The sequence below is a fragment of the Squalius cephalus genome, assembly GCF_949319135.1.
Source record: "Squalius cephalus genome assembly, chromosome: 5".
Taxonomy (NCBI): domain Eukaryota; kingdom Metazoa; phylum Chordata; class Actinopteri; order Cypriniformes; family Leuciscidae; genus Squalius; species Squalius cephalus.
The window spans coordinates 25,373,619-25,384,607 of record NC_137126.1 but is presented as its reverse complement, the minus strand read 5'-3'; the positions used below and the strand labels follow the sequence as shown (position 1 = coordinate 25,384,607).

Here is a 10,989-nt window from a genome sequence, read left to right as displayed (position 1 = left end):
GTGAATCCGGCCAATCGTGGAACAGCTGTGTCGTCATCTCAGCTCGCTCAGCCGCTCTGGAGAAACTGCGACACATGTTATCCTCAACGTTCATCATCATATACAATACGAATGCTAACATTTTATTAATATTTTATGATGATATGTAATTCTTTAGAGCATTATATGTGAAATATTTGTATCTTTTGGAATGTTACATGTACATTTTTGGAAATAAACGTTAAAAAGAGGGGGAAAAGAAACTGCGCCACACCGGTGTTGTGAAATATTCGGGAGTCTGAGGGTGCGTCTCAATCAGCTCCCTAGTTCAGTAGTCAGTGCACTGATCAGGGAGCCGTTCGATGACTGAGCGGCGCTTACATGATATTCATGTCACGTTAAGTTTCCTGTATTGTGTTAAAGCGACTGAAAATAATTAACGTACGCTCCTCGCCTAACATAAAGGTAATTAGCCTATGTTTCAGCGTTAAACTAAGTTAAGCTTATATTCTTAACTGTTATTTATGCTCAATACTAGTCTATATTGTTTTTATGTCGCGTGTTAGAGGTTTGATATGATCACAGCCAATGATTTGTTACAGGTGTAGTTAGGATACGATAAACGAGCCAATAGCGTCTAAGTAACGTTAGCTTATTTGTGTTAGGCTATGTTTCTGTTTTACCTTGAGAGTCAGTAAAGCGTATCGTTTTAAAAGTTTGCCGAAATGTATGGTAGTATAATAATATTAATTATAAACTCCTGTGGTGAAGGAAGTAAACATTCCTGGTTTGTAGAAGCACTTCTATTCTGGGTAGACTTGAATTTCATGTGTTATATATATGTAAATGTTTCCAAAATTGCACACATGCATGAAAACATGTTAATGTATTTTAAATATATTTAAATTTTTATCTTAATAGGCCATGATGAATAATCCATGTAATAACTATGTAATGTCTACTAATAGCCTTTATTCTTTTCCAGAGATGACTTGTGCCAATACATATCCCTGTACACCAGACAAAGCAGACACTTTTATTTTATTATTTACTTTGATTTGACATGACAGTGTTTTTAGCATTTACCAAAATGAAATGTTAAAAGCTTTTCAAAATACTTTGGTATGCCCATTGGAATGAAAAAGGATTGCATTTAAAGAATTTTTATCATAAAATAATGTTTTATTTCTATCATACACTAAGCATTTGTCGTGTCCTTGAGGTACTTCACTGTATCACTTACTATATTTAACAAAATGTGCAGTGTCTATCATTTTTGGCAATATTGTTAGTGTTTATTTGTATTACTTTCTCAACGACAGTACCCCATCACAAAAAAATAAGATGGAAAATTATTATTTTTTATTTTTTTTATTTAATCAATTATTGTATACACACTAGTGTGCCGTGACAGGTTGTCAAGTGTGGCGTAGAAAATGATCGAATTCCAAACAATTAATGCTAATAAGAATAGCCTATCATCGCACTGTCGGACGAAATCTCTTTATTTGGTCATTTTTGTTTGATAAAATTAATGCTATTGGTCATCCTTTACGTCTGTATGTGGGTTTTACAAATATTTAACAAATAAAAAGCATTAAAAAGAGGTGATTAAACCTCATAAATCCATTGGCTCCTCGAACTGTCAGTCAAACCTCATAACTCCAACCCCCTCCATTTTGAATGTGCCGTGCCTGTAAATTTTTTATAGAATGTTAATATTATAATGACACGTGCAAGTGTCTGACCATATCTATAAAAATGCACAATACTAACTATGAAGACGGTGTTGTTTTATCACCAACAACATCAAATATGAAATAGCCTATAGGCCTATCACACGCAATGACCTTATTGTGTTCCTACCTGACCTATCTGCCAAATACTTTATATAAAGGGACTATGTTTAAACTCAAGTTTCAGATTTAATGTGAGTACTACTTTTAATAATATGCCATTTGAAGCAATGCTTGCTTAAACAATTTTGTTATAATGGCGTGTCATAAGATTTTTTACTTATCAAAAAATGTGCCGTGGCAAAGAAAAAAAAGTTGGGAAACACTGCTCTACAGTACATTTCAATGTACACGAACATACATATATAAACACTGTCAAATTCTTCCACTTTTAGGGTCAGTTTCTGAGAAGGTATTGGGTCTCAGTGCTTAATCTTGTTGGGGGATACTGTGCATACAGAACATTTCAGGCTTGAGGCTTGTCTTGAGGTTTTTTTTTAATGGGGGCAATAAATTATTATTCCCCTAAGTTTTGGGTTGATTATCTCTTGGGATGTGCCTATTCACAGATACAAGTCCACACAGAAAAAAATCACAGATGCAAAAATATTGAGTTTGTGATTCCGCTGATTGTAGTATAAAACTGGTTCTCAACCAGAGGGTTGGGGACTTCAGCCATTTAAAACACAGTCTATCCCTCACAGCCTCGCTTTCATACCTGTCTTGGTGCTGCTCAGAATAAGGTCTATACCACTGATATAGAGAACATTATATACATCCGTTCTATACCCGTTTGAAAACGCCCCAAAATTGGGAAATGCTCATTTGTTCCGCAGAGATTGTGTGGCATTACAGTGAAGGCATTAAGATTCAACACAATTTTCTTTACCTAATAAAATGCACTATATAATGATGACCCACACAGAGATGATATAGCCTGCTGATAAGCAACCAAGCATTTAAACAAACAATCTTATTTTAACAATAATACTTACATAATACTGACATTTGAAATGAACAGAAATTATCACTAGAACGTTCTTGACAGTGTGCGATTTCTTTAGATTTAAATTACATTAAGTTTTAGATTAGTGCATCCTAAACAGCAGGTGGCGCTGTATCACTAATCATTTGTTTAGACTTAGAGGAGGAGGGAATGTTCGAATCAGATGAGGAAGGCGACCGACTGATTCCGAATCCGAAATAAGCATGAGCTTGGATTTAATAAAGTACACATGAAATGTTAGGTATCTGTTGACTGCCTATATTTCGAGTCTTTGACATGTCTACTATTCCCTGTTTAGTTGATAGATGGAGTGAGGAGAATAACAACATAATATTGACTTGGAAGGTAACTTACTGTAGCAAAATATATTTTTTATCGTTTACAGTAAAATTATTTTACGCATAAATACACGTACCGTTTACCGTTTCAGCAAAACGGAGTAAACCTTGAGCCAAATCAAGATGTGCGGAAGCGATGCTGTTCAGAAAGCCTTAAACTGCTTCAGAAAATTCAAGGTACTGTCATCATGTGTTACTTTTGACGGTTTACACAGCATGGTTATATTGACAGAAGTTTATAATCATATTGTGTTTACACAGGAATACCAGCAGCTACTGAACGACTCAAACTTGAAATGACAGTTTCATATAATACGTTTTTATTCTCGTTGGGGGTCTCCAACCCCAGTGAGGTCGAGGAGAGTCTCATCCACACATTATTGAGAGGTAATTGAAGCACTGTTTTTTTTGTATTATAAATGATTTATATGCTGTATGTTTTATGTTCCCTCCATCTTTCTGTTTTGCTGTAGCTTTAGAGGCTGCAGGATCTCAGGTGTCCAGTTCTGATCCAGTGAAGTTGTGGGAGGCTGTTCTTCAGACTTTTGGCACCTCAGCCATTGTGCCGTATGTCTACAAGCTTCTGCTGAGTCAGTGGATGCTGTGGCTCATGCACTGTCAGTTAGAGAGAATTCTTACTCTTCTGACACAGACTAACCACAAGGTGTTGTTCTTATAATCTTTATAAATATAATGTTAAGACTCCCCTTGGAAGTTTGCTGAAGTGTCCGACCCTCTGGTTGAGAGTTTTGCAATACTAATACATAGAGATAATCTCTAAAAAAAAAAAAAAACATTTATTTTAAGAATGTATATTTGACTGCTATACTGCTGTCATCCTCATCTCCTCTCAGAGAGAGCATTCAGCACCTGTGAATCTACTGACAGAAACACGAAACCTTGCTTTGAGCATGGAAGAAGACTCCTCACTAATGGTTGCCATGGCAGCAAAGGACCTCAAGGATCTTTTGCACATCTGCACTGTGATATGTCAAGGTAAGAAACGTCTGAACTAACTTATTATTTATGCATTATGTAGGTCATTATATTAATGTCAGAAGAAATATACAGTACATGTAAGTGTTGTTTTATGATAAAAGATTGTATTTAGGTAAGACACAATATAGATGTAATTTAAAATTTCTTTGCATTTTAAAACAATAAATAGTAGAACTGCCATTAGTCCTAAAATGTGTTTCTTGGTTTAGGGGTGGAACAGATGAAGATGGAGAAATATTCCGAGGCCCTTGAGGCTTTTCAGGAGGCTAAAGGCCTCCCAAGTCCCAGAAGTCTCTTGGCACACATTCACACTCTTACAGGCCAGAGTTTTGCTAAGCTGGTAAGAAGCTCTGTTCTACAATCCTTTAGCCAGTGAACTCTGGCCTGAACTTAATAGACCTAAATAGACCAAATCTTGAACCAACAGTTCCTGAATCAGTTCCTGTTTATATTTGATTAATTGAGTTTGTTTAACTGATTCATGTGTGGTGGGTCATAATTAGTCTCTTGAAGCTCTTTTTCTTATGTCCGTGCAGGGTCAGCCCCATTGTGCTCTCCACTTTTATCAGAAGGCTGTGGAGCTGGATTGTGCATGCCATAGTGCACTTTATCAAAGTGCTCTGGTGTTCAGGCAGCTTGGCAATTCAAAGGCAGAAATTGAGGCCCTGCATCTTCTTTACTCAGTGAGTCATTCTGCACACAACTTTTTTGCTTCTTCTTCTTCTTAGTATTATTAACTATATTATTTACAATATGTTTTATTATTTCATGCAATGTACCTTGTGCTTTACGGCATGCATGAGAGGTGCATTTACACAAAATCATTAACAGCTTGAGATATCAGTGATAAATTATTAATTGCTGTCCTTACTTCACACTGACCATACAACAACTCATTACTAATGATATTACTATACTAATACTATATTAAAAACAATAAATGAACAAATAAGTACCAAAGGTCCATATCTCATGACTGTCTTCTAGCATCAACAAAGTAGACCTAAAACAAATACATTTAAAGGTGCTCTAAGCGGTGTCACATGTTTTTTTTAGGCCAAAACATTTTTTGTCACATACAGCAAACATCTCCTCACTATCCGACGTCACCCAACATCACTTAGAGCACCTTTAAGTAGCAACAAGTTTTCAGCTGACATTCGCTGCTTTCGCTTCAAACGGTAAAGGATGTTTCACATTCTTTCATAATCATCCAATGAATGTATTTCCTGCATGTTATGTAGTGTCATTTTAAAATGTGTTTGTTGAACAATACTTTTCTCTTGCTTTGTTTACAGGCAGTCCAGCTGCAGGCTGATAAAAGTTCATCTAGTGCTTCACTGGTCTCTCCAGCTACACTGCTTGGTGGTGAACAGATGACCTTCATTAGCAGAGTCCCTTCCTCCTCTCTGATTCTGCACACTTTGGCTCACACATGTGTGTTCAATGGCAGGCAAGTGATCCCTCAAAAAGGACTAGGCCTAATGCTTGACTAGATTATCAAATACCAATATTTCAATCAGATTTAGAAAAACTTTTACAGAATACTAAACCTCTAAATATATATAATTTTTGTCAATCAGTATTTCAGATGGTGTTGAGCACTATCTTGATCTGTTGGCGTCACTGCAGTCAGATGGCAAAGATCTTGTAAGGACTGCACTTTTTCATGCATCAGATTCAGAAATAATGCATACAAAGTGATGTGACTGATTCAAGTGAAGTCACCTTTATTTATATAGTGCTTTATGCAATACTTATTGTTTCAAAGCAACTCCACAGTAATGAAGAGGAAAATAACTTAATCAGTGACGCAAACCTCATCAAATATGAGACAACAACCTGTCTGTGTTTCAGGTATCCACAGGGGATGGCACTTATTTTCCCAGAATCCCAGTGGTCTACCTTGAAGCAGGATTTGCTTTGTTGAAAGCTCAAAGGTATAGTGATGCTCTTGTGGTCTGCGAGGAGGTCATCACTAGCACTTTAGACTTCATTCCCAAGAGGCTGCTACTTGATGCTGTTGAAAAACAAAAATCTGATTCCGATGTCACACTTGAAAATGTGGACTTTGTATTATGGGCTGGTGCGGCCCATCTCCTTCAAGCACAAGCCCACTGGAAACTGAAGGACACCAAAGAGGCTATTACAAACTTCACAAGGTACGATGTGATGAGAGTTTCATTCAGTACCTAGCTTTGTTGGCAAATCATGTTTTATGCAAATGCTCTCTTGTTCTTTCCTTTCAGAGCGATTAATCAGCTGGTGAAAGTGTTTATTAAACAGAAAGGTAAGTAATCTCTTTCTTTCTAGATTGTGGAATCATACTAAGCTTTGTGTGTCTTTGTTTGTGAAGTATCATCCAGGTTGAAAAATGCAGACTTAGAGATAAAATTAACCATACACAAATATTTTTATCCTAGGGTTCTCATCCAGTATCTATTTATAACAGATCTGCATTCAAGAGATGAAGCTGTTTTCCCATTTTTATCTTACTGAAGCCACATTTGATGTGGGAACTTGTTTTATTGTCTTTTTTCATGTATCATTACTTAAATGGTTTCATCAAACTTTTAGATTGGAAACAAAAACATCTTGGAAACACTGAAGCAATGGTTGAAAGAATGGTGACTTTGGAAGCAGCAAAAGGACAAGCACTAGCTGGTAGAGGGCGCTGCTTTTTGGAAAGGGGTCAATTGAAGGAGGCCCTGAGAGATCTTCATCTCAGTCTCCAGATGACACCAGGTTTTCAGCTGATATGCTGTTATTATAGTGAATTGTGCTTAGTCTGATACATTGCCCTGTCCTTCTCAAATTTACATGTGGAATTGAATTTCACTAGGTTGTAAGAATACTAAAATGTGGCTAACTGAGGTCTTGTGGAGGCTTGATCGTAGAGAGGAAGCATCAGCTAACTGGAGAGAAGCCCATAGTACTTCAGATACTCCTAAGTCAATGTAAGCTATTGGACAAGTTATATGTCAGACTATGACTTTTACACATTAAAGTCACACATCATTGCAATCTATAATTTCTGTAACTGGTGTAATGATTGTTCAGTCATTTTTTTGACTTGCGTTACAGAAACCTACCGCTGTATTTGCAGGCGTGGCCAGAGGACACCGATTTTGACTTCACTGACTTGAAGAAGAAAATGGGCGAATACATTCATGCCAAAAATTTAATGACATAAGACGAAGATGCTCTCTATTATAAATTGCACCATGTCATCTTTTTTGGTGCATAACTACATACAAAAAAGACTGTTTTAATTTCCTTTTCCTTTTGTCTAATTCTGTTGTCAGATGTAACCATGTAGCATAGTAATACCCCTACTACTGTAGCTGAAGTGTCATCCCTAAAACAAAATTAAAGAGCTGTGCTAATCAGAGGGCAGGATTTCATGCTACAATGTCTCTGTTGACATTTTGTTCAACCATTGCCAATAAGGTTGCATTCCACTTGTCAGAATGAAAAGAGAAAGCATCCAGCCTGGAATCAAATTATTTGTGTATTTTATACATGCTAAACAAAATAAGTCTAAAATAGTGGGGATTTTCCGAGTAGCATCTTGTTTTTGGAATGGAAATGAACCCCTTTTATCTATTATCTAGAAAACTAAATTTATAATGAAAAGGATTTGAAATGTATAAAAAATTATTTTATTAAAAAATATTTCATTTAATCTTTATTTCATGCTCCTTATTTCAACCCGCAAAGTCGCATGCAACTTACATGATGTAAGTATATTATAGGTGCATACATTTTTTTGAAAATCATGGTAAAGTGTATATTTAATTCAAATATTCTAGATTACACGTAAAGTGAAGTATTTCAAGCCTTGTATTAATTTCGATGAGTACGGCTTACAGCTCAAAATATTAAAAATTCAGTATCTCCAAATATTAGAATATTTCCAAAGATCAATCAAAAAAGGATTTACAATACAGAGATGTTCAAGTTCTGAAAAGCACAATGTTCATTTATGGACTCAATACTTGGTCAGGGCTCCTTTAGCACGAATTACTGCATCAATGCGGTGTGGCACGGAGGCGATCAGCTTGTGCCACTGCTGAGCCGTTATTGAAGCCAAGGATGCTTTGATAGCGGCCTTCTGCTCGTCTGTTTCTCATCTTTCTCTTGACAATACAGGTCAGGCGAGTTGGCACAGTAATATCATCGTCAGCAAACCGGTTGGTAATAGTTTTCGCACTATGGGCAGGTGTGACATCCTGCTGGAAAAGGAAATCAGCATCTCCAAAAAGCTTGTCAGCAGATGGAAGCATGAAGCTCTAAAATCTCCTGGTAGACAGCTGACTTTGGACTTGATAAAACACAGTGGACCACCACCAGTAGATGGACATGGCATCGCAAATCATCACCGGCTGGAAACTTTACACTGTTCTTCAAGTAACTTGGATTGTGTGCCTCTCCACTTTTCCTCCAAACTCTGGGACCAAATGGAATGAAAAAAATTACTTTAATCTGAAACGAGGACTTTGGACCACTGTGCATCAGTCCAGTTCTTTTTCTCCTTTGCCCAGGTAAGATGCTTCTGATGTTATCTCTGGCTCAGGAGTGGCTTGGTACTAGGAATGTGACAGTTGTAGCCCTTTTCTGAAGACATCTGTGCGTGGTGTCTCTGGTGCACTGACTCTCCCAAGTTCTTGAATGGGCTTTGCTTGACAATCTTCTCAAGGCTGCGGTTATTCCTGCCACACTTTTCCCTTCTAGTCAACTTCAATATGCTTCGATACAGCGCTCTGCGAACAGCTAGCCCTTTCAGCAATGATGTTGATGATCGTCTTCTGGACAACTGTCAAGTCAGCAGTCTTCCCCATGATTTGGTTGTGTGTATTGAACTAGACAGAGAGATATCTGGTATATTTATACTGTATGAGTGGTAATTTAATCAAACTCATAAAAAGTACAAAAGGGAAACCAACAGCACTCGTGGTAAGGGGAACTTTAATAGTTTCTAAAAAATACCAAAACGTTTCGGCTTAAGAGCCTTCCTCAGGCTATACAACAGACAATTTAATCAAACTAATTAGATATTCTAATATTTTGAGGGGTTTTTTTTAGCTATGGGCTATAATTATCTACATTAAAAAATGCTTGAAACATTTTAGTTTACTTGTTAAGAGTGTAGAATATATTAATATTGTCACTTGCTTAACTTGATGAAAAATATACTTTTCCACAATATTAGATTTTTTCAGACGCACCTATTTATTATGACAGTAATATTATACATTCACCACATTGCTCTGCATTCCAGCTCATTTAAACAATTATTATTTAAAAAAAAATTATATATATTATCTGAGACATAGTGTGTGTGTGTGTGTGTGTGTGTGTGTGTGTGTGTGTGTGTGTGTGTGTTTTCCTCTTTTCTGAACTGCTTGTTTCCTCTTTTGATTGGTTTGAAGTTTGAACTGAAAATTAATAATGCCAATGTGGGTCACATTGATTTGAACAGTAAATTAAGCCCATGTACCCATTAAGCCCACTTTCAACTTTGAAGTCAAATAAAAAAATAAAAAAAATAAAAAATTATATTTTATGCTGCTCATTATTTTAACCAATCCAGTGATTTGTTACTTCCCTGGCATTTTTTATTGCATGCAATCACTTTTGGCAATGTTGAGTTAGCCCCACCCATGTGCATGCGGTCTCAGGGGACCTCACACAAAGTCACCCCAAAACTTTGGTGTTTCGGGACCCTTCAGAAATCAACACATTTCTGCAATTTTCAGCCATTTCTTTGGTAACTATATTGATATTATGTAAAATAAGAGATACATGTATTGTTTTTGGTGTATGAACAAATTGTACTTTATCATTTTATATAATTTTCCTTTAAATGGAAAGATGAGTTTTATTAGCTTGCATTCAAAGCTAATCTCTAGGTCAGACCATTAGCCTTACAGAAAGATAGACTGCCAAAGAATTAAGCATGTGAACTGCAAACAATAAATGTTTTGTCATTTTACATTACTTTACAAATAAATACATCATAAATTGTTTTGTAGAGAAGATTATTTTCATAAATTAACTTTTTTTAAAGATGGGCTTAAATGGTACAGTGCCACAAAACGCATGCAGAGCCAACACAAGCTAACCTTGAATGAAAAAAACATTTCTCAATGTGGGCACAATGAAAATTACTATGATACTTAGTCCATAGTATATTTAAGCTCCATGCATGTATTTGTAAACATATCTTACATTTTTAAAGGAAAACATTGTCTTTTATCACCATTACTCACTGTGGAACCATTTAAGCCTACCTTATGTATTTCAATGAGGAATCCCTCTAATTGCAAACTTTGATACATTTTCTGAAAGTGTTTAATGATAACATTTCTTTGTGTGCTTTTACCTTACTAACCTTAACATACTTACTACCTTAATTTACAACTATATTTAGATAGGCCTACAAATTACACACATTCATTCAAATGAGATAGAGCCCGTTTTGTCCTAAAGTCCTTTATGTGTAACCGGGCATAATTCGGGAGCCAAGCTGAGTTAAGTCTTGAGCTTCCGGGCATGGAGAGGTCCCAGAGGGACCCTACATTCCCCACAGTCCTGAGCCCCTGGGACCGTCCGGCTCCGAGATACCGCCACTTCCTGTCCAGCTTTGACCGGGCAAAACTCAGGACCGAAGCCGAGTTGGGGCTCCGGACTTCGGGCATGGAGGGGTCACCCAGTGGGCCCCCTATGCCGGGAATAATGAGCCCTAACTCGGCTTTCTTCCAAAGATATGGTCACTTCCTGTGGAACTTTGATCGGGCATAACTCCAGAGTCAAGCCGACCTAAGGCTGCATACTACCGGTGTGGGGGGCCCACTAGGAGACCCCCCAAAACCCCAGAATCTGGAGCCCCAACTCGGCTTCCTTCCCAAGATACACCTGGTTAAACTTC

General features: G+C 37.0%; 1 protein-coding gene across 2 annotated transcripts; it reads left to right on the top strand.

The window, feature by feature from the left end:
• The first annotated feature begins 304 nt into the window (after positions 1-304).
• On the top strand, positions 305-7,747 carry fancg (FA complementation group G). Of its 2 annotated transcripts, XM_079871106.1 has the most exons (15): positions 305-444; positions 3,020-3,066; positions 3,152-3,236; positions 3,321-3,446; positions 3,533-3,723; positions 3,914-4,055; positions 4,268-4,398; positions 4,595-4,741; positions 5,357-5,511; positions 5,642-5,708; positions 5,916-6,220; positions 6,308-6,348; positions 6,636-6,803; positions 6,901-7,015; positions 7,143-7,747. In XM_079871106.1, exons 4-15 carry the CDS (start codon positions 3,356-3,358, stop codon positions 7,249-7,251), a joined length of 1,662 nt encoding a protein of 553 aa, XP_079727232.1. In that variant the 5' UTR covers positions 305-444; positions 3,020-3,066; positions 3,152-3,236; positions 3,321-3,355; the 3' UTR covers positions 7,252-7,747. The 2 variants fall into 2 exon arrangements, with proteins under 2 accessions (XP_079727232.1, XP_079727231.1); XM_079871105.1 differs by lacking the exon at positions 305-444 and having other exon boundaries at positions 2,859-3,066.
• Positions 7,748-10,989: the final 3,242 nt, after the last annotated feature.